The 22970-nt window shown below is 32.6% G+C and overlaps 3 protein-coding genes across 4 annotated transcripts; all 3 read left to right on the top strand.

Moving 5' to 3' along the window:
* The first annotated feature begins 4561 nt into the window (after positions 1-4561).
* On the top strand, positions 4562-6439 carry LOC114171158 (putative 12-oxophytodienoate reductase 11). The gene is made up of 5 exons (XM_028056367.1): positions 4562-4805; positions 4883-5023; positions 5117-5247; positions 5350-5499; positions 5574-6439. The coding sequence occupies exons 1-5, from the start codon at positions 4726-4728 to the stop codon at positions 6182-6184; spliced, it is 1113 nt and encodes a 370-aa protein (XP_027912168.1). The 5' UTR covers positions 4562-4725; the 3' UTR covers positions 6185-6439.
* Positions 6440-11417: 4978 nt separating this feature from the next.
* On the top strand, positions 11418-13424 carry LOC114171153 (putative 12-oxophytodienoate reductase 11). Its single transcript, XM_028056363.1, has 5 exons — positions 11418-11671; positions 11749-11889; positions 11984-12114; positions 12229-12405; positions 12481-13424. Exons 1-5 carry the CDS (start codon positions 11433-11435, stop codon positions 13083-13085), a joined length of 1293 nt encoding a protein of 430 aa, XP_027912164.1. The 5' UTR covers positions 11418-11432; the 3' UTR covers positions 13086-13424.
* A 2869-nt stretch (positions 13425-16293) lies between these two features.
* Positions 16294-21390, top strand: LOC114171141 (type IV inositol polyphosphate 5-phosphatase 7-like). 2 transcript variants are annotated; one of them, XM_028056355.1, is made up of 13 exons: positions 16294-16937; positions 17127-17217; positions 17502-17576; positions 17685-17769; positions 17869-17973; positions 18057-18747; positions 18852-19045; positions 19156-19264; positions 19373-19521; positions 19675-19929; positions 20631-20726; positions 20856-21027; positions 21146-21390. In XM_028056355.1, exons 1-10 carry the CDS (start codon positions 16908-16910, stop codon positions 19898-19900), a joined length of 1755 nt encoding a protein of 584 aa, XP_027912156.1. In that variant the 5' UTR covers positions 16294-16907; the 3' UTR covers positions 19901-19929; positions 20631-20726; positions 20856-21027; positions 21146-21390. The 2 variants fall into 2 exon arrangements, with proteins under 2 accessions (XP_027912156.1, XP_027912159.1); XM_028056358.1 differs by lacking the exon at positions 20856-21027.
* The last annotated feature ends 1580 nt before the right edge of the window (positions 21391-22970 follow it).

Below are 22970 nucleotides of genomic sequence, written 5' to 3'. Positions count from 1 at the left end.
TTAATATTTTTAATACGTGTTTTAAAAAATAAAATAAAATAAAAGGTAGAAAACATAAATTTGAAAAAAATAAAAAATATTTAAAATAAAATTAATTTTTTGATTTCCGGAAGTCGATTTCCGGTAATGTTTTTTTATTTTCGCAAGTCGACTTCCGGTAATGTTTTTTGATTTCCAGAAGTCGACTTCCGGTAACGATTATTGACTTTCGAAAGTCGACTTCCGGTAACGATTTTTTACTTTCGGAAGTCGACTTTCGGTAACGATTTTTGACTTCCGGAAGTCGACATCCGAAAGTAATTTTGGAAGTGTGATGTCCGTAACTTTTTTTAAATGGTCAAAGGATTTTTAAAAATTTAAAGAAATTTTGAAGGTACAGAAAAAATGCTTAGATGTGTAAAAAGAAAAACCCTTAAAAATCCGGGGTAGGACAGAACGGACCCGTCCGTATTGTGCGGGCCAAATGTGAGCCGGCCCACGTTGCTACCCTGCCGCTTCCTCTCTCATTTTCTTTTTTTCATGCTCATTTGAACTTTTATGCATTAAATGCTTTAAGTGCAATGACAGTAAATATTGCATCAAAATGTTGTTCATCTTTTAAATGCTACATCATATATCACACATAATATTAATTTTTAAGGCTAGTCATGTCCCCATCCAACAACAGCAACATTTGCAACAATTTGTACTTTGATGAGACCACCATTTGATACGTTACTTTGTGAAAGATATTCAAACACTGTACTTCAATATGAAACTGTTGTTCCTTTATATATTCTGGAACATTCCCACATGAAAAATAAGCAAATTTAATACTTAACATATATATATATATATATATATATAACAAAATATAAAATCAAATAACTTTATATGAATTTTTTTAAAATAAATTCATAAAATTATTGATCCGATATTTTTTTTTTAAATACAGATTTAAACGGGATACAAACTTAAATAAGTACCTTCTCAGTTCTGTATATAATTCCCACCGACGATCAGTTTATCGTGCATATAATATTTGTAATAAACTAATAATTTTGTTAACATTTAATCAAAATTATGTTTAGATCTCTTATTTTTAACATACAAGCCCTTCTCATTGTCACATATACTTTACAAACATATACTGAAACTTAAAATTTTACAGGCCCATCCATCTAATACGAACGACCCATCAAACTCAGCCCAAACTACACTTCATCTCCACCTTCAGGCAATGAAGATTCTTCGTATAAGTAAAAAAAAAAATGTATCATTGTTAATATTTTTTTTAATGATGTTTTTATTATAAGACGAATGAGTGAGCTATATTTTGTAGTTTATACCTAACTTTCAGGCAACTGTGTGTCGTAGCTATCCAATTTTGTAGTTGAAGCTATAATTAATTAGTTCCAATTCTGCATTTAAAAGTTTACCCACCCCCATTTAATATTTACCTCATTTTGAATTTGGATTTCTAGACAAATATACGAAAAATAATTTTTTGACTACTAATTTTTAATAATTTTCTTTTATATGATATTTTTTAAGTGGTTTTTCATTTTTTCATTTTTAATATTTTAAAATTATTTAGAAAATGACACTTCATATTATAAGAAAAAATTGTTAAAATTTAGTAGTCAAAATATCATTGTCTAAATATATTCACACAGTGATCATTATACATGTAGAATGAAAATGAGAATAATTATTAAAAATGGAGAAATAGAATAATAACATGTATTTGTAGTAAAAATGTGAAAATATAAAGTATTAAAATTATTGTGTTGTGGGGACATGTTGAGTGGTGAGAGCATAAATGCCACACTCTGTAGACTGCTACCATGCCACGTCAACTATCTTCCCACCACTCATAACTCTCTCTCTTTTTTTTTTTCTAATTTATTATTACATAATTTTAAAATATAAAGATTGCATGAATAAGAAAAAAAATGTTTGGTGGAATTTAATATAAATAAAAAACAATTATATTTTCATTTCAACTTAAATATTTGAGGGTATATTATTGTACTACATGATCATGTATGTCATCATCTTTAACCCAAGAGATAGTGACTGTTGAGAATGGCTTTGTAACCCAATGTATGGTAAGGTTGGAAAAGAAGAAAAGAAAAAGGTCAATGGGTATGGATTCCTTTTGAAGCACATAGATAAAGCAAAAAAAAATCTAAAGTTACCAAAAAAAGAGAGAAAGATACAAGAAAGTGATAAATTTAAATAATATATTTAGATCTTAGTAAATTATATAATGTATGTATAACTAATTTAGAAAATACATGCAAGGGCGAAATTGCTTTTAATTATATAAGTTTAAAAAAAATATTTATTAAAGGCGGAATATTGTATTCCTATAAGAATTTAAATTCATGAAATCACTGTCAGGTTTTACAGAAGGGGTTTCACTGGAGAGATATAACACCAATGAGACCTGAATCTAATCACATAAGATACTGACATCACTCTCAACCCAAAATTTTAAGGTAATGAGTTTATGAGTCTTTATTCTTATATAGTGTTCTACTTTCTCATTTCTAGTCAATGTGGAACTTAGACTCACACTTGAATTTCTAACAATCATATCTAACAAAACACTGAAACTCAGGATTTAAACACAAAGACATAAAATAAATCAAAGTCTAACGTCGTTATCATCATCAAATATTGCCTGAAATGGAAATAGAATGGACCCTCCAATGTGAAAAGTATTTTTAATGTTCATAAACAAAACTAGTTCACAACCCTTTTCTATATTTTTTATTTTTTTTTAAGTTGTTTATATGTATACACATATTTATACATATTAACAAATATTTAATTATATAATATTTTTTCAACTTTTTAATTTATTAATTAATATTTTTAATTGAATAAATTAAAATAATTATTACATGCTAATTATATAAACTTAATTGATGAGTGATAATGATTAAAATTACAATATTATTACATGGTAATATTTTAAAAAAGTTATATAAAAAAATTAATTATTTAAATTTTTAATTTAAAAAAATGGACCAGCATGTTTGGGTGGGCTCACTCACTTTGGTCTTCCTTTGTTTTCTCAGATTTGCGGGCCACAATTTTATTTTATTATGTCGCTCTAACCTTACCATACACATTGATTTAGAAAAACTATTTCTACTTTTTTTTCCTGGTCAAGATTTTGTTAAGTTATAAAATGATTTTTAATTATTAAAATAATGAACTGTAAAAGAATTTTTATTGTGTAAATTATTTTTTTATTAAAAATAACTATCTAATTTATAAAAAAAAATAGTTATTAAAATATTGAAATTGAAAAATATTTTTTTATGAGTAGTTACTTCAATTTTAAAAGGAAAGTATTAAAAGAATAAAATCATATGATGTGACATTATTAAGTCAATAAAGTTATGTTTTGATTATAATTATTGACAGTGTAACATTGATTGATTAAACATTACATCAATATATTTTATAACTTTATCAGAATCACAAATTAAAAACTATATATTGCTTAATTATATTAAGTTCAAAATGCTAATATAAAAAATATAAAAGTACCCACACGTGACCTCAAAATGTCTATTGAAAAAAAATGTAATGCTTATTATACTAAATAACTAACAATGTTTGGCTAAACTAATTATTCTTCAAACAAACTTTTTTTGACAACCAGCTTGTGGTTATTTATTGCTAAATATATTAGTTTTTTATTCAATTGGGGAGAGATACTTTGTACCGAAAATAATTCTAACAATAAAATATTCTTAAAATCACGTATTCATGCTAGTCTAATAGGATCTCGTTGTCGTGTTTAATAAACACAAAAATATACAAAAAAAGTAAAAAAAAATGGTAATTGATTGAAAATTAAATAAAAGTATATACTGAAATGTAATGAAATTACTTAACTCGTTTTTTACTTGTGTTGTAATGATTAATTTTCTAATATATTTAAACAAATATATGGATCTGTGTGAATGAAATATTAAATATTATCATCAAAATGATTGTACATGTGCTTTATAGAAACATTGAATTTTGCTCTATAACTTGTGGAAGAATATTATTTAATTAAAAAATCGGTTTTGACATACAAAAGATCCCTAAATATTTGGTTACACCATTTCTTTGCCCTTTTAGGAGCAAAAAACCATGAAAGGAAATGAAGAAGCAAAATATATGATGGTTGGTTCATTATCACCACAAAAGAAAATGCAAACTCAATTCCGACCAGTTTCTGGGACAGGTTCATTTCTGCAAATTTTGCCCCAAAACGAGTTTGTTCGTGCAATTATTTTATCATTTTGGGTTGTGTGGAGAAAAAAAATTCAAATATTGGTAGGTAACATAATTATTGTAGCATGGGACCATGTCCTGCGATAGAAACAACATGTGATGCAGTGCGTGTTCAATGTCACACTCAGACAGTTATAAAATTACAACGCTACAGTTGCGATTAGGAGTTAAGATTTTACTAATAATTTTTTAAATCAAGATTAAATGTTCATTAATGTAAAGTATTAATAATATATAGTGTGTAGGTAGAGCAGGGTAGTGGGGGAAGAAAACGTGATGAATAAGCGGAATCTACTGTTACGCAATTGCAAACGTCACTCTCTCCTTCTTCTACTTCAAATCTTTCTCTTCTGTTATGTTTATAACTGCACCTCTTCAAATTCAGATTCAAATTCAATTCAACTCCAAATTCAATCATCATCTTCAACTCTCACACCACACATGGCTGCTCCATCTACAACCAACCCACCAAATCCTCTTATCACTCCCTACAAAATGGGTAGATTCAATCTGTCTCACAGGTATGTATGCATGTTTCTTCATTTCTACCCTCCATTCTCTCAGAAAACAATCCTTTGATTTTTCATCGCTTTTTCAGAGTTGTCTTGGCACCACTCACCAGAGAGAGGTCCTACAACAACGTTCCACAACCCCACGCCGTCCTCTATTATTCTCAGAGATCCTCCAACGGTGGCCTTCTCATCGCCGAAGCCACCGGAGTCTCCGACACCGCTCAAGGGTATTATTTATTATCACTGTTACTCTCATTTTTATCATCTTCATCTTCATCTTTCATACCCCTTTTCATTCCATAACACATCTCTGTCTGAAGCTTTCCCGACACGCCTGGCATATGGACGAAGGAGCAGGTGGAAGCATGGAAACCCATCGTCGATGCTGTTCACGCCAAAGGCGGTATCTTCTTCCTTCAGATTTGGCACGTGGGAAGAGTTTCAAACACAGGTAATTTTTCTTTTGTTCATTTTTTTTTTTGAGAATTAATTCACATGCTCAATCCAATTTTAATTTCAAGCTCAAGTTCAAATCTTTCGCCTTTTTCTACAGGTTATCAGCCAAATGGGCAACAACCCATTTCCTCTACGGACAGGGCAGTGAGATCCTCGGAATACACGCCACCACGGCGCCTAAGGACCGATGAAATTCCTCATATCGTCAATGACTTCAGAATTGCTGCAAGGAATGCCATCGAAGCAGGTATTTAATTTCCTTCGCATTCATCTTGCTCGTACAAATGCTTCAAACAATCCTTAAGGTTGTGGAAATTGTAGGTTTTGATGGGGTTGAGATCCACGGGGCACACGGCTTCCTACTGGATCAATTTATGAAAGACCAGGTGAATGACAGAACAGACAAGTACGGTGGATCCCTTGAGAACAGGTGCAGATTTTCCTTGGAGGTTGTTGAAGCCATTGTTAATGAGATAGGAGCTGATAGAGTTGGTATTAGGTTATCACCTTTTATAGACTATTTTCAGTCGGGAGATTCAAATCCCCTGCAACTGGGGCTTTACATGGCCAATGCCCTCAATAGGTATAACATTGCTTATTTACACGTGGTGGCTCCCAGAATGGGAAGTATGGGAGGTAAACTAGAAAGCCCTCAGGGCATGGTGCTTATGAGAAAGGCCTTCAATGGCACTTTTATAGCTGTTGGAGGTTATGACAGGGAGGAAGGGATGAAAGCCATTGCTGAAAACAGGGCTGATCTTGTTGCCTATGGTCGTTTGTTCTTGTCGAATCCAGATTTGCCCAAGAGATTTGCTCTGAATGCTCCTCTGAACAAGTATAACAGGGAAACATTCTATAAAGGCCATCCTGATCCGCTTGTTGGGTACATTGACTACCCTTTTCTTGATGAAGAATGGAATGGTGTAGTGTAGTGTAGTGTAGTGTAGCATCCTAGGGCTTTCACTAACCTCTTTTATTCTGCAAATTCCCTGTTGTTTGATATTTTGTTGGTCAGATTTTCATTCACATGACATTATGATTCTTCAGATACTTCTATGCTAAGGATTTGGATCCCACCTTAACATATATGTTCTAAGTTGTTAGAGCATGTAGTATCAGGAACTATTGTTGTTGTAATAGTATAGCTCTTTGTTCTTCGAAATGACACCAAGACTTGTCTACTCTTATTTTTATTCCTACTTTAAAGGTTTTAAATAATTTGAAACAATCATAATTAAGCAACTTTCTTACAATTCAATAGCAACCCAAAGTGAGAAATGTAGGTTCTAGGTATGCATGTGAAGAAAGTTCAGATAAATTGAAAGAGCACGTTTGATGCAAAATTTTGAGGTGAGATCTTGAATAAGAAATCAGCATTTTGCAAGATCTTGTATTGAAATCGAAGCAAAGATCTTTGGCATTAAGACAGATATTTAGCTGAGAATTTACTACATGAGAAGCTCAAATAAGTGGAATTTGTTGATACAGAAACCTGAAGTTTCGAGATTTGATGAATTCAACAAGATTGACCATTTGATGTTTCTAATAAAAAGTGTGTGAATGAGATCTTGATTGTGTTGGTGTAGTTGATCAAATCGATTATGGAGCACCAACAAAATCAGTATAATCGATTCTGTGCTTATACTTGAATCTATAATTGAGTATGTAGTTGTGTATGCTTTACCATGCCTGATTCAGTGTAATTAATAAGAGTGTGCTTGGTTTAGGGTACTCAAAAAGACGTGATTATGAATTTTTCAACACAAAATCTAAGTATGTTTGGTTTTAAAATTAATTTAAAATTTAAAAATTCACTTTCAAAAGAAACTACAAATATCAACTTTTGCGTTCATGAAATTGATTGAACACGCACTAAATCAATGTTATGTGAGAGAAAGAAACATGATTGTAGGGAAGATTACTTTAATTAATTACTCACATTTTATTTTAAATTAATTTTAATCAATTCCATTTGATTTTAATTACAATGATAAAATTATAATCTTATAATTTTGTCAATTAAAATGTTTTTTATTCTATCGTACACAATAAATCACTCCAAAATTTTCACAAAAAAATTCTTTTATTTCTTTCCACTTTCTCTCGTCTAAACAAACTTACGTTTTGATTAATCCATCCGTTAATCAAAACACATTGTTTTATTTATTTTTTTTAATTTCGATTGGACAATTAACTAAATTAAAAACATTTGGAATGTGTTCCAAAACCCTACGTAATTTTTACTTACATTTAAATGGATTTAAATGTATTCTTATATGTGTTTCTTAGTTACATTTTAATACATTAAAATGTATTTTAGTATACCAGCGTATTCTTAGATATGTAGGGAAAACAAGTGAGAACATAGTCAATGAAAATAATAATTCAATATTAAAATCGCTTAAAACTCAATTATATAAATTTTACTATATTTCAATAGATCAATCGATTATATCTCAAATCCTTTTAATTTATTATACTCAATGTATTAAACTTACTTTGTAAGCAATTAAAATCTTTCGAAGTTTATACTTTTAATGATTTTAACATATGAAAAACAAAAATTATTTTTATTAATTAAAAATTTATCTTTAGTATTGAGAAAGAGATTGGTTTGATATAATTAACACTTTCTTAATTTATCTTGCTTCATTGTCGTGATTCAAACCTTGATTCAATAAATTTATTATGCAATTACCTTCGTCTTGTATCTTATAACTTTTAAGGTGATCTTATTATTGTATTCGTTGACTTTTTTTCTTTTTATTTTTTTATTGGAGTATCAAAGTTATTGTTTGTGATGGATTTTATTAAGTGATGGTAGAACATGTTACTAAATTATAACTTGAACTTTTAATTTTTGCTATCAATTATTTTTTTATCATTGAATAACTTAACATGTTATTAAATTTAAACCAAAAACTTTTAAATATGTCTTGCTAATCCGTGTCTTGTCAATGGGGCGTGTAAGGTATAGGTAATAGCTCCCTTGTACCCTACCCGCTGGATAAATATCTGTCCGTAGAGGTATCTATATCCGTTGGATATCCATTATGCGGGTACCTCTCTATTTTTATCATATTCACAGGTACCCGCGGATATTTACAAGATTATTTAAAAAATAAATATTTATTCATAAATTCAAATAAAATAAAATACATCACTGTCATAAATTTTAAATAAAGTTCAAATAACCTCAAGTTCATACAAGTCCAAATAATTATAAAAGTAAATATAAAATGACGTTTAATATTATGGAAATCCTTTTAATTAGTGCTTTGATAAGTCCACATCCTCCAGTTGATTCCTGACAAATAAACAAAATAAACAAATAATAAACTTCAATTGCCATATGTCAAGTATTCTTATTTTGATTTCATCATTTACCAATAAACATAGCATAAATCTCATTGTCTATATAGAGTTTGATATATATGTCCAATTTCAAAGAAATAAAAAGAAGAATGTCAAGGGGTATACTTAGAAGAAGACAACCTACCAATACCAATACTTGAAGCTGGAAGATTGAAGACAAGGCAATATAAGATGTGTAGTTTAGAAAAAATTGGATCAGAATATTTATATATATATATATATATATATATATATATATATATATATATATATATTAGTAAAAAATATTCTTACCTAATTTTATTAAAGTTTAGTGGGTACGGTTATCTACGGGTACGAATACTATGATACCCGTACTCGCCCCGTTATCATACGGATATCAAAAATACCCGTATCCGTGGGTAGCAGGTATTCATTTTTAATATCCATTTTTTACCCGTTGCGGTAGCAGCAGATATCAGCGGGTACGAAATTTGTTGACATCTCTATCAATATCTCGGAGGATAATTAATATACATTGGATATTGTAAATATTCATATTTAACTATGATAATAAATAAAATCTCACCAAACAACCACTAATACAATTTTATTATAATTAAAGGACGAAAATGTCCTTAAATGTTGTACAAATGTGTTTTATATTTTATTTGATGTTCATCCATCAAAATTAAAAAATAATTAAATAGTAAAATAATTATATTTTAATATTGTTAAAAATTAAAATATAACTAAACATAAAAAAATTAAATTAATATAAAAAGTAAAAAAAAATAGTGTTAAACATCTTAAATGTTAAAAAAAAATTAAAGTATCAATTTGATACTTTATTAAATTTCTCTACTCTAACTTAATAACCTTTCGCAACATCTTTGTTGACTCAACAAATTCAATTTTTTAAAAAACAAATAATATTTTAATATTTAAAATTATTAATTATAAATTCATAAATTTAATAATATTAAAAAAATTAAATTACTTACATTTTTAGTAAAGATCTTAGAAATTTTAAATTACTTATTTTATATTTTAAAAATTGAAAAATAATTTTATTTAAAAAAAAAATATTATATGCATTTATATTATTTTGATTAACAGACTTAATTATTTTAATTTTCAATATAAAAACAATAAAATTAATATACATTAATTATTCTTTATTCTGTACACTGGTTGGATTTTTTTAAAATATTATATTATTACATTTGTGTTGCTTTCCGGTATGTTTGGATTTGGTGAAATACTCATATTTTTTTTAAAGTATTATATTATTACATTTGTGTTGCTTTCCTGTATGTTTGGATTTGGTGAAATTCTATTCGCGGATCTGATGCGTTGGAAAATTGACACATCGGGAACATGCAAGAACACGATAAACGAAAAGAAAGTTATATTGCTCCACTTTAACCAAAATGAGGAGGAGGTGCAAATCATTAATTCTACAGGGAGCTAAACAGAAATAAATAAAGTGATTAATTTTACAAGCTTACCCTTAATTTGTATTATAAGTTATTCAGAATTTGATTTTGTTTGAATTTTTAAAATAATCGAGGTTGAGCATATGAAATTTATCATCAGTTACCATTAATTTTTTGAACTTCTAAAGATAAATCTGTAATACTTTTTTTACAATATCACCAGCTTTATCATGTAATTATTAATTATAAATTATTATATTAAATATATGTACAAATTAAATATTATTAAGTAAAACATAGATTCAGTAAATTTCAAAAGATAGTTAAATAGATGCATAATTTATAAATTACTGTCCCTAATTAAACATTTTTAGATCGTAAACGTAGATAAAAAAACAGTAGAGATCCCTATAATTGTGATATGATAAAATTCCATTAAAATAAAGGACGAAGACCGTTCGATTGTGAGTTTCCTTAAATTATTTTAAAAAAATTATCACATCAAACATTTAAGGGATCGTCTACTTATAACGGACAATCTTTGACCACTTATCTTTAGATTGCTTTGGCTGAAAATGTCGATAGAAAAAGAAACATTAGACTATCACATCAGACACGTGGTTCACATTCAGACAGAGAAAGAAACATGTATAATAATTTCAATAGGTTTTGGTCAAACTCAATTCTGAGTTGTTAAGAACTTCATTTGTGTATTGCGTAACTGTTTTCCCAATTGCTATTGTGTAATACTGGAGGGCCTCTCCAGTGTCCTATTAGCTGTGTTTTTTGATTTTTTGAATATGAATTTGACATATTAGAGAGAAAGAAGTGCACAAAAAGATTTCTTAGATCAAGAGACAAAAAATTTGAGAGTCACTAGATAATATAATAGATAAAAAAATTTGTAATATTATAATTTCTGGTACGTAATATAATTAATTTTGGTGTGAGCGAGAAAGAGCATTCTCGTGATGAAAAAAAAAACATCATGTAATGAAGTGTCTGTTGTTGCTGTCGAATGTCACATCCTGCACGGACAGTTAGGAACGAAAACGGAAACGGAAGGTTGAGTGAGTTGAGTTCTAATTTTGTATTCATCTGTCTTTTTAATCTCGGATTAAGATAACGTGATCAGTGAATTAGGATTATTTTAATATAATTGACACGAGTTTGAAAAATAACCACTGTTTCCATGCCACGTAATCTCTGTCTCTACCACTAACTCTACTCAACCCCGTTCCTTTCAATTCAAATGCTTCATTTATGGCTACCCTACCATATATCACTTGCGCAAATACGCAACCGTGTTTGAGTACAACAGGGAACTCAGGAGAAAAACCATTGTCAATAAGTAAATAAAGATCGTTCGATCTTTCGTGAGACTCAAGCTGAATAATACTGTTACGCAATGGCACACGTCATCCTCAACGCTCCTTCTTCTTTCCTTTTATTCCCTTCCAAATCATTCATTCGTTTCTCCTTTATTTATAACTGCATCTCCACCTCCACCAACTTCAAATCCAACTTCAACCCTAACACCACCACAATGGTCACCGCCACCGCCACCGCCGCCGCCACCGCTCCTTCTCACCAGGCAATTCCTCTTCTCACTCCCTACAAGATGGGCAAATTCAATCTCTCTCACAGGTAGGTATATACATGTGTCTTCATTTCTACCCTCTTTTTTTCGATTCACACTCATTTATTTTTCATCGTTTTTTCAGAGTTGTCTTGGCACCGCTCTCCAGAGAGAGGTCCTACAACAACGTTCCGCAACCCCACGCCGTCGTCTATTATTCTCAGCGAACCTCCAACGGTGGCCTTCTCATCGCCGAAGCTACCGGAGTTTCCGACACCGCTCAAGGGTATTTCTTATTCTTATTCTTATTCTCGTTCTTTTTCATTTTCATCTTCATCTTCATATAACACGACTCATTCTCATCCCATCCCACCCTGAAGGTACCCCAACACGCCTGGCATATGGACGAAAGAGCAGGTGGAAGCATGGAAACCCATCGTCGATGCCGTTCATGCCAAAGGCGGTATCTTCTTTTGCCAGATTTGGCATGTAGGAAGGGTTTCAGATTCAAGTAATTTTTTTCCCTATTCAGATTCTTTTATTTATATATTTTTTTTGTAATGAATCATTCTCCGTATTTGGATTCTTGATTACTGAGTGAGTGACTGCATTCTGATTTCTACAGGTTATCAGCCGAATGGGCAAGCACCCATTTCTTCTACCGACAAGCCACTGCCACCAACGCCTCGAGCTAACGGCCTTGGATATATCGAACACACGCCACCACGGCGCCTAACGACCGAAGAACTTCCTGGTATCGTCAATGACTTCAGAATTGCTGCAAGGAATGCCATCGAAGCTGGTATCTAACTTCATTCCATTTTGCTTCAACAGATGCTTTTATCATTGTTTCACAAACTGACTTCACTGATTGTAGGTTTTGATGGGGTTGAGGTCCATGGGGCACATGGGTACCTACTTGATCAATTTTTGAAAGACCAGGCTAATGACAGAACAGATCAATACGGTGGATCCCTCGAGAACCGGTGCAGACTTCCTCTGGAGGTTGTTGAAGCTGTTGTGAATGAGGTTGGGGCTGATAGAGTTGGAATTAGGTTATCACCTTTTGCAGACTTTAACGATTGTGGTGACTCAAATCCCCTGCAACTGGGGCTTTACATGGTCAATGCACTCAATAAGTATAACATTCTCTACTGTCACATGGTGGAACCCAGAATGGGAAGTGTTGGAGGTCCAGATGAAAACCTGACGCCAATGAGAAAGGTCTTCAATGGCACTTTTATAGTTGCCGGAGGTTATGACCGGGAAGATGGGATCAAAGCCATTGCTGAAGACAGGGCTGATCTTGTTGCCTATGGCCGTTTGTTCTTGGCCAATCCAGATTTGCCAAAGAGATTTGCTCTCAATGCTCCTCTCAACCAGTATAATCGCAAGACATTCTACCACGAGGATCCTGATCCGCTTGTTGGGTACATCGATTATCCGTTTCTTGATGAAGAATCGAACGGTGTAGCATCCTAGGGTTCTTACTAACCTGTTTTCCCCTGCAAATTCCTTGCCATTTTCTATCTTGTTGGTAAGATTTTCATTCACATAATATTCTTGAGATTCTCTGCCAAGGCTTTGGATCCAGTTAACACATGTTCTAAATTGTTAGGGCATTTAGTTTGTGGAACTATTATTGTTGTGATGATGTCGCTGGAACCCCTGCATGTTTTGGGCAAAAGCGACGGCACCACCTGTTTTTGTTGCAGTACTCTGCTTTGTTCTTTGAACCGAGACATGTCTCCTCTTACTTTTGTAATCGTACTTCAAAAGTTTGATTAGTGGTTTAAATAAACCTGACAATCATTACTTAAACAACTTTCTCTTTTTGATTTTGGGTTAAAAAATAATTTTCGAACCTTTCTATATTTCAACAGCGCGCCAAAATAAGAAATAAGGGCAAAAAGCACCAATGAAATTTTTATATAGTTCATTCTGTTTTTTTATATAGTTCATCACTGGAAATGAAATTTTTCTTTCAACACTATATATTTAGTTGAGATTGGGAGTTAGTTGATTTCACGGGGTAAAGACATATTCAAACCTATTTCGTTAGTCAAGAAGAGTCCATATCACCGACAAATTAACCAACACAATTATTATCTTAATATAATTAAATAAGGATTAGATATAAAATAAAGTTTAAGTAATATAATCACTTGAACAGTAAAAAATAATATAAATAGATAAATACTTAAAGTAAAGAAGTTTACTTTCCTCTTAACTAAATTATTCCTTCGTTAAAAAATATATATATTCTATTTAATGTTTATTGATTCCTCTAACAAAGTGTAGAGTCTTCCACGAAATTGAACGGATACAAATTATTTGATATCATAGTTTTAAAAGGTTGAAAATTGGGTGCACTGAAAGACTTAATAAGCCAGTGATATAAGTTTTGTCTTGATCATGTCGGGCATGTGTCATTACTATATGTTTTCAATCATTACAGCAATGTTTATAAAAGAATCACGTTATGTAAAACAAAGTTAAAAATACTGGAACGAGGCAAAGTTAAAAATATATATTTTGTTCTAGTTGAAGGAGTATGAAATTTTTAAACCAGAGCATTCAGTATTTAATTCATTCTCCTTTTATAAGTTGGAAAATCAGTATCCTTTAATATTCTGGTTATTTTGGGATGAGTTTTTACCCTCTAAACCTATTTTTGGTAAGATCAGATCGTGATTATAAATCAGATTCATCTCATTAAAAAATATTTATTCCTTTTAATATTATAATTACTGTAGATATTCGTTTTTTAATGGATTAAATATGTTTTTTTTCTCTTGATTTTCAGTAATTTTGGAATTAGTCCAATTTGAAACTATGGACCAATTAGTCCTTCATTTTTTGAAATACGTGAATTTAGTTCTTTTACTCAAATTTTGTTAGGTTTATTTGATGTTTCGTACACATTTCAGGATTTACTTGAGTTGTTTATACTGTTTGAAATATTTTGTTTAATGTTAAGTCAAATACTATTATGAAACGTGCTTGAAATGTCAAATAAATTTAACAAAATTTGATTAAAATGACTAAATTCACGTATTTTGAAAGACAAATGACTAAATTGGTCTAAAATTTTAAAATAGACTAATTCTAAGATTTACCAAAAAGTAAAGGGACAAAAACATATTTAACCCTTTAAATAACTTTATGTTCCTGCATAGCATTGATGAGAGCATCCCCTTGTGACTTATTCAAGGTTATGTACTACCAAAGAAGATCTTGTTTAATTTAGGTTGCAAACAATACTAAAAAGGATAGAAGACAAATAGATTAAGACTACACCCAAAACTGTGGGCCCACCTTCTTTTCTCTTTAGACATGTTCAATTACCATATATGGCCCAAATCTTCTTACTCTTTGCCGCCCCCATTTTTCCTTTCACAAGTTATTTTATTCAAATGTTCACCTTTTTCTTCTCTCTCTCCTCAAATAATTCCAAAGAGCCAAATTAACAACGAATAAACGCAACCATACTCTTAAAATCTAGCAAAAAGTAAAAGTAGGTCACATCATCACATCACCAACTCTATTCCGTGAAGCTAAGCACAGAACCATGTTAGTGACTCCTTCAATTCATAAACACATATATTTTATTCTTCACACACTAATTTATTTTGAACTTTTTAGTGACTATAACACAGGTTTATTATGATGCTTCATAATCTACGAAACATTTTTCACATAAAGAGAAGATTGTGTTCGTTGATAAGATAACTTGATTTGAAAACTCATGTCTTCGAAAGTTTCGCGAGGCAAAAGAAAAGGTTCCAATTGGCCTCCCCATTTTGTGCTTTGATCATATTTGTTTTCTTATGTTAGGTTTACATATACGATTTCACTAGAAAACACAACACTAATAAAATCTGAGTTCAATTATATAAGATATTAATATTATTCTCAACCCAGAACCTTAAGAGAATAAATTTAGGTTTATAAGACTTTATTCTTCTATAGTACCTTGAGATTTCATTAATATTGTATCTCTCCAATAAAACTCCTCCCGTAAACCTAACAAAAGGCGTTTTTTTATCTGCATTCATTTTTCTATGTTCGGATTTCATTTGTACTTATCACACTGTCATTGTTCGTTATTGCATCGGTTTCCTTAAGAAATTCACAATTTTCGAAACTGAAACTAAATAGTGGTTCATTCTTTTTTGACATAGTTCTTTATGGGAAAGAAATGCATGCACTCTTGACTGTTTGAGGATTTCAAAAGCAGCAACTTGGACGGCGCCTGAGACTGTAAAGAAGAAAAAAACTCACAAAATGGTTCTGTTTTTTTTATATTTTTTATTAAAGTGTTTATTTTTCCAGTTTCACCATAAAAATTGTGAAATATAGAAGTTGTGTTTCACGTGGATGTATCAATTTACTAGGTTGTTGTCTTTCCAACCAATAACAGCATACTATCTATGAATCTACATTCTGTCACAACAAATCCATGGAAATATAAGAAAGAAAAAAAAAAAATTTGGAGTAGCATGCAACACCCTGTGCTACAAACGTTCCTTGTCTAACAAAAGACTAAGAAAAACACACACACACATTTCACATAGGTTGAGACAGATACGTTTTCCAAATCAATAGATATATTCACAACCACCTTTTTATCTTTTTCCTTATTCAACTGCTTTTGCTTTGGTTGGAAGACCAAAACGTGAAGAAAGATTACAGCTATAAGATAGTGCCAGATCTCACTCACTTTGCTGAACAGGTGCAGCCTTTGTTCATCTGACCAAAACGTTAAAGCTAAACGACCCGTTCTGTTCTGCCCCCTTCAACTCAGAGGTTACCATTTTAAAAAATAAATTTATTTAACCTTCACAGTGCTTTATTCTGTTCAAGTTTGATACTTGGTTGTTGTTGCAAAGAACGAGGTAGTGTGTTTTTTCCATGAGAGAGAAACACTGCTTCAACCTCTCTCTATTGCTTTGCTTGTCGTCTTGTCTTGTTGTTCCTGGTCTCAGCTAAAGGCATTAAATACTTAAAGGCGTTGCCTCTCTTTCTAGTTGGTGGCATATTTGCGGGGACCTTGTTTCCTTCCTCTTAAATTTCTAAGGGTCTGGTTGTGGCATCATCACCAGAGGGAAACAGAACATCACATTCACCTATTCCGCTGTCTCTCTTTTCCTTCTTTGTTGTTCTCAAGTTGAGAAGCTTTGCACCAGACGAGAGTTTATTTATTCTCACAAAGGGGTTTCACAAGAAGAGAATTTTTTGCTTCTTCAATTGTTGAGAACTTCGGAGCATACTTGAGGGGCTGTGTGAGGTGCAAGATTAACAATGAGAGACGACAATTCCAAGAAAAGCAAGGTTTTTACCCTCTCGTCATTGACTCAACTCTGCTGCTGAAAAAAAAATAAAAATCTCTCCTTTCGTTTGTCGGTTTTGTTTTTATGTTCTTCTGGGAAATGAAATTCTGCATTTTGATTATGTAATCATTTGCATGTTTCAATTTTTCGCAACTTGTTGACTGTTTTTGTGTGTTTGGGCATTGTGAAGCTCTCATGGTCGAAGAGAATGGTGAGAAAGTTCTTCAATATCAAAACCAAAGAGGAAGACTCGTACCAATCAAATGGTGCTGCTCATGGAGGTTGGTGTCTTTGTTTTTGTTTTCTTCTAAACACTTACTTTCCAAAGTGATGGTTTTCAACTGGAACTGGGCACTAACATGCACATGCTTCAATCCAATGTGATGCTAACGCATTGTGGGGGAGAAATTAAGGGAAGTTTGCCAAATTCTGTTTTTATAAATCTACAACGAAGTTTGCCAAATTTTCATTGAATTTCTTACGCATTCCCAATTTTCTTTCTCCACGATTTTTGAACCTCATAGGAATTATAATTTGATGCATTGTAACTTAATTCTTTCTCCAGGAGGTGACGCAGAATACAGAAGCAGGAAAAGCTTCTCCGACAGAGAGCCTTGCACAATCAAAAAGAGCAAAACAGGTACAGAACTACGAATTACCCAAATCCTTTCTCTGAATAATTACCCATTTGAAAATTCTTCATCTTTTTCACTTGTTCTTGTTTACAACCCCTCATTGTATCGTGCAGAGAAGTTTAGCAGGAACACAGAGCAGGTCAGGCGAGGCAGAGTTAGTCTTGACCATCCTCGAATTGTCGATGTCCATAACTACAGGTATGCTTTTTCTTTGACCTTAATTTTTCACCAGGAAAAGCAAATCTTGCTTTCACGAGTCCAATTTTTTCATGAGTGCTTCTCTTACTTTATGAACAGCGTTTTTGTTGCTACATGGAATGTGGCCGGAAGATCTCCACCAAGAAATTTGAGTATAGATGATTGGCTTCATGCCTCACCACCTGCTGATATTTATGTTCTAGGGTAGGATTTGGTACTATTTAATGCCATGTTTTTTCCAAGCAACCTTAATACTAGTTGTTGTTAACGACATATTTGTGTTACAGATTTCAAGAGGTAGTTCCCTTGAATGTTGGTAACATCTTAGGCGCTGAAGACAACGGTCCTGCTAAAAAATGGCTTGCTCTCATCGGAAGAACCTTAAACAATCTTCCTGGTTCTAGTGGAGGTGGTGGGTATTATGCACCATCTCCACTCCCTCAGCCAGTGGTAGAATCAAATGTAGATTTTGAGGGATCGGCTAGGCAGAGGAATTCATCACTCTTCCATCGTCGATCGTTCCAAACAACTTCTAGCAGCTGGGGAATTGACAATGATCCTTCGAATACGCAGCCTCGACTGGATCGAAGATTCAGCGTTTGTGATCGTGTAATTTTTGGTCAGAGGAAAAGTGACTTCGATCCCAGCTTCAGATGGGGTTATAGGCCCAGTGACTATTCCAGAGCAAGTGACTACTCCAGACCCAGTGACTACTCAAGATGGAGTTCATCTGATGATGACAATGCCCTTGGAGATTCGCCAAACACCGTCTTATTTTCACCGTTGTCTCATGGCGGTCCTGCCTCTACCGAAGATGGAAATGCCATGCCAAGGCGTTCCAGATACTGCCTTGTTGCAAGTAAGCAAATGGTAGGAATATTTCTTACCATATGGGTGAGGAGTGAATTGAAGGATCATGTTCGAAACATGAAAGTATCATGTGTTGGTAGAGGATTGATGGGTTATCTTGGAAATAAGGTAGTTTTCATTGAGTCATCATTGTCCTTGCTTTAACTTTTCGTTTCATATATTCATGGAAAATTTGTTGAATAATTGAAACCGGTTGGCCTGTGTATTTTCAGGGATCCATCTCAATTAGCATGTCTGTGCATGAAACAAGCTTTTGCTTCATTTGTAGCCACTTAACCTCAGGACAGAAAGAGGGTGATGAACTGAGAAGAAACTCTGATGTGATAGAGATTCTGAAGAAGACAAGGTTTCCCCGTGTTCATGGTCCTGACAATGAGAAGTCTCCGGAGACAATCCTCGAGCATGAGTAAGAACATACTCGTATACAACTTAGTATTAACATGCTTATGTAATTTGATGCCCTTCTTGAATTTGCCTATTTTGCATCATGTTTTAACTTTGGATTCATTTCCTTAGTCGAATTATATGGCTTGGAGACTTGAACTATCGAATTGTCCTCTCCTACCGTTCTGCTAAGGCTCTTGTTGAGATGCAAAACTGGAGAGCACTATTGGAGAACGACCAGGTACATTTACACAGTTTTCATTTCTAATTTCTCTTGTACCTTCAACTGGATTGCTGGCAAACAAAAACAATCAATGTTAATATCTATCTATGCTGTTACTTTTTGCAGTTGAGAATAGAACAGAAGAGAGGTCGTGCATTTGTTGGATGGAATGAAGGAAAGATTTATTTTCCTCCAACATACAAGTATTCAACCAATTCAGATAGATATGCAGGAGATGACATGCACCCAAAGGAGAAAAGGCGAACACCTGCTTGGTAAGATCATCATCATCTTCTGTCACCTGACCAAAGCAATAAGAATTAAGAACAAACATCCCAACTTCACAAAGGCTATAAATTGAGCGATTATGAAAAGTTTTTTTTGAAATGTTGCAACTTGTTCCAATGTGAATATGTTCCTTTTTATAGGTGTGATCGGATACTGTGGTATGGAGAAGGTCTCCATCAATTATCCTATGTCCGTGGAGAATCAAGGTTTTCAGATCACAAGCCAGTTTATGGCATATTTTCGGCTGAGGTTGAGGCAAATCATGGAAGGTTGAAGAAAAGTGTGAGCTGTTGTTCCAGGAACAGAATCGAGGTGGAAGAACTCTTGCCATATTCCCATGGATATACCGAACTAAGTTTTTTCTGATACCAGGAGGACTAAATCTGGGATTTCAGGTACATTCTCAATTCCAAAAACACAAGATTCTTGCTTTTGTGGCAAGCTTAGGTACCCAAAATGAATTATTTCTTTTTATGTTAAATTCATGCACATGGCATGTGCAAAGCAATCACCCCCTCCCTTCCCCAAAGGGCTATCTATGAGGCCTTTTTCTTATTTTATGTTATTGGTTAGACCACAAGTACAAATTTTCAGAAGCTGCAACTGAGTTATATTATATTTGAACACAATAGACTGGATTTTGATGTGTTCAATCCTACTAGTTGTACCTTTCTTTTCAATATACAGAAACTGATTTCTTCGATCCGTTAGTCAAAATAATCAGAATGTGTTCACTGCATAGTCTTATCAGTCTGTCTCAACCAACCTTTTCTGCTTTTATGTCCTTCCCCCTCCTCCCACTGTCATAAGTGATGGACCTCCTTGTACAACAAGATGTGCAACTACAACTCCTGGTTTTATTAAAATTATTACTAGATATCCGAAAAGAAAAATATTTTGCTTCTCTAATCTTATATATTTGAATTTACTGATAAACTTATGCGTAATTAAGAGTGTACAAATATACTACTTGACTTGATAAGTAAATTGTTCCCCGTAACTTAGGGTCTTAGACATGTCACCGAGTGTCACCACAATTATTTATTTACCCTCTACGAATACAAAATCTTACATGCATGCATCTATCACTGTTCAGGACTTGGTCAACAAGCCGGAGTCACCTCACTTTGAAGAATGTTATTTATGGAGATTGATAGAAGCAAAACAACCCATTTCCCGCATACCGAAAAAGGTTAGTTTTTAGTTTTTGTTTTTACCTTTACTTCTTTTCTTGGTTCTGCTTTTGTTCTCAACCTCTTTTGTCAAATTTGAACTTTAGCTTTTTCATTGTGAGGTGCTAACATGTAATTTTGTTGTACAGTCATGCCTTGCCTAACACATGATCAGTACAACAAGTTACTCATCATCATCATCATCATCTCGTTAGCATCTCACGCCAGCTTAAGCACTGTGCATTATTTGATAGCCAATTAACAAACACACAACTTTTCAATGTCTCAAAACTCTCTTCTGTGTTCTTGCACAATCATTGGGTACTGCATTATTCTTTTCTTGTTAATGTTGCCTTCTGTTTCTATAAGTTACTAGTGATACGCACGCCGCACGCATACTCATGATCAAAGCTTTTCCTTTTTCTTTGTTGTTGTGCAGGAGGCGGAAAGAGACCATTTTTTTATCTGATTAATGATTCTTTAGTTGTTTTTTGGAGAATGTTCATGATGGCTGAATGAAGTCGAAAAGTGCGTCAACATAATCATTAGCCTGCTAACTTTTTTGTTTCGAGTGCAGAGAAAATATGAATTTTGATGTATACTATACATTGATTGCTACAGTGATGATGAAAAAGAAATTGTAATTACAAAGGAAAAAGAAAGTTGTAGCTAACTATTGATAGAATTTCTGACTCTTCGCACATGATTAATGATTTCACTGATAAAGATGTCTTTGATATCAAACAATATTCCTCTTCTGCTGCGTGCTCTTTTTTTATTGTTGAGATCATTAACAAACTAGAAAGGCTTGAATGGCTTTACATGGAGATTCCGATTCTGGTAAATTTCATAAATAACTTATCTGATCGTATAATCAATTTGTAGGAACTGTCAAACTTGTAACAAGCAAGAACATTGAGTAAACTTTTGAAATAAGAAAGGAAAATTAAACCAATTATGGTATTAAATTTGATGAGCTTTTGGTAGAAGTGAAAAAGGAGAGAAAGAAAGGTTTAATGATGGTTTTAATTATAGTGTTCTCTACTTTTGATCAAATTTGTTGTTGAAGAAGCAATGAAAACAATGAGTGGAGCTTGCATGTGTTATGAGAGTGTTCCTTGTGACTTCAAAGAAAGTGATCCTTAGAGTTTTGATAGAGACTTTGCAGGGTGCATATGAACTGGAAAAGGTTCTCTGTCATATGACTTTTCCTAGTGCTGCTCTAGTTCTTCAACCACCAGCACCATTATGTGGCCATTGTTTAGGACCACAACTTTTATCAAACTAACGATTAGTAAAAATCTGATTATGGACAAAAAAGGTTGAAGACTAATTCTGGTAAACATGTGTTCCTAGTGCTGGCGCACACAAAATATTTAAATTAAAAGAATAGGGAGAGAAAACACATTATTTATACAAGTTCATCTCAAAATAAGAGATTGACACTACTTCCAACCCAAAACTTTAAGGTAATGAGTTCATGTTTATATGTTGCCTAAAAGGATTGCACCCACATTAATGGGTAATGTGGGTGGTCCGTTAGCGGTGTTAGCGGCCTGATATCGAATGAAACAGAATGTCTAAGAAAGTTCGCTAGGATTGACTCTAACATGGCTCTAATACCATGATAGAAGGGGATTTTAAACCTAACTCAATCCCACAAAACCGGCTTGTAAGGTAGGTGAGGATTGCACTCACTTATATATTGTAAATTGACCTTATCTCTAGATGTGGGACTTCCAACAGGAATTGACATCACTTCCAACCAAAACTTTAAGACAATAAATCTATGAGTTTTCATATTTATATATGTTGCTCAATTTTCTCATTTTTGTCCAATGTGAACGTGGGAGATAAATTTGTACTTGAATTTCTGATACTTTATCAAGGATATGAGATTGCATTGATCAATTTTTTTTTTATTTAGTAAGAATATCTCATATTTTATTGGAATGTCACCAATTTCTTTGTTAATAATACAAACAGAAAAAGCTTACCTATTTTTTAAACTCAATTATTTGGTTTTAGCTCCTATTTTATTTTCATTTTTCTTTATTTTTGGTTTTAATGTTTGTTGTTAACTTATTTCTTGTTTTGTTTTGTTAAACCTAACAATGGTGATAATACCATACACAAGTCGTTCACTAGATTATCAAGTTAGTATCTTATGATATAAGAGAAAAAATAATGAAAAAATTATAGGGACTAAAATAACAAAAAGGTCCAATTTTCACTTAGAACAATGTTTTATTTATGAAAATTAA

Source organism: Vigna unguiculata, chromosome 2, assembly GCF_004118075.2.
Source record: "Vigna unguiculata cultivar IT97K-499-35 chromosome 2, ASM411807v1, whole genome shotgun sequence".
Lineage (NCBI taxonomy): Eukaryota > Viridiplantae > Streptophyta > Magnoliopsida > Fabales > Fabaceae > Vigna > Vigna unguiculata.
This window is presented reverse-complemented; position numbering and strand designations above follow the sequence as displayed.

What these genes read in the sequence shown, in the direction of transcription:
- LOC114171158 (XM_028056367.1), top strand. Translation starts at nt 4,726, where the DNA reads ATGGCTGCTCCATCTACAACCAACCCACCAAATCCTCTTATCACTCCC. An exon ending in AGATTCAATCTGTCTCACAG is followed by an intron (nt 4,806 to 4,882) that starts GTATGTATGCAT and finishes TCGCTTTTTCAG; the next exon opens with AGTTGTCTTGGCACCACTCA. An exon ending in GGGAAGAGTTTCAAACACAG is followed by an intron (nt 5,248 to 5,349) that starts GTAATTTTTCTT and finishes CTTTTTCTACAG; the next exon opens with GTTATCAGCCAAATGGGCAA.
- LOC114171153 (XM_028056363.1), top strand. Translation starts at nt 11,433, where the DNA reads ATGGCACACGTCATCCTCAACGCTCCTTCTTCTTTCCTTTTATTCCCT. An exon ending in GTTTCCGACACCGCTCAAGG is followed by an intron (nt 11,890 to 11,983) that starts GTATTTCTTATT and finishes CCCACCCTGAAG; the next exon opens with GTACCCCAACACGCCTGGCA. An exon ending in AGGAAGGGTTTCAGATTCAA is followed by an intron (nt 12,115 to 12,228) that starts GTAATTTTTTTC and finishes TGATTTCTACAG; the next exon opens with GTTATCAGCCGAATGGGCAA.
- LOC114171141 (XM_028056358.1), top strand. Translation starts at nt 16,908, where the DNA reads ATGAGAGACGACAATTCCAAGAAAAGCAAG. An exon ending in ACAATTCCAAGAAAAGCAAG is followed by an intron (nt 16,938 to 17,126) that starts GTTTTTACCCTC and finishes GGCATTGTGAAG; the next exon opens with CTCTCATGGTCGAAGAGAAT. An exon ending in AAATGGTGCTGCTCATGGAG is followed by an intron (nt 17,218 to 17,501) that starts GTTGGTGTCTTT and finishes TTCTTTCTCCAG; the next exon opens with GAGGTGACGCAGAATACAGA.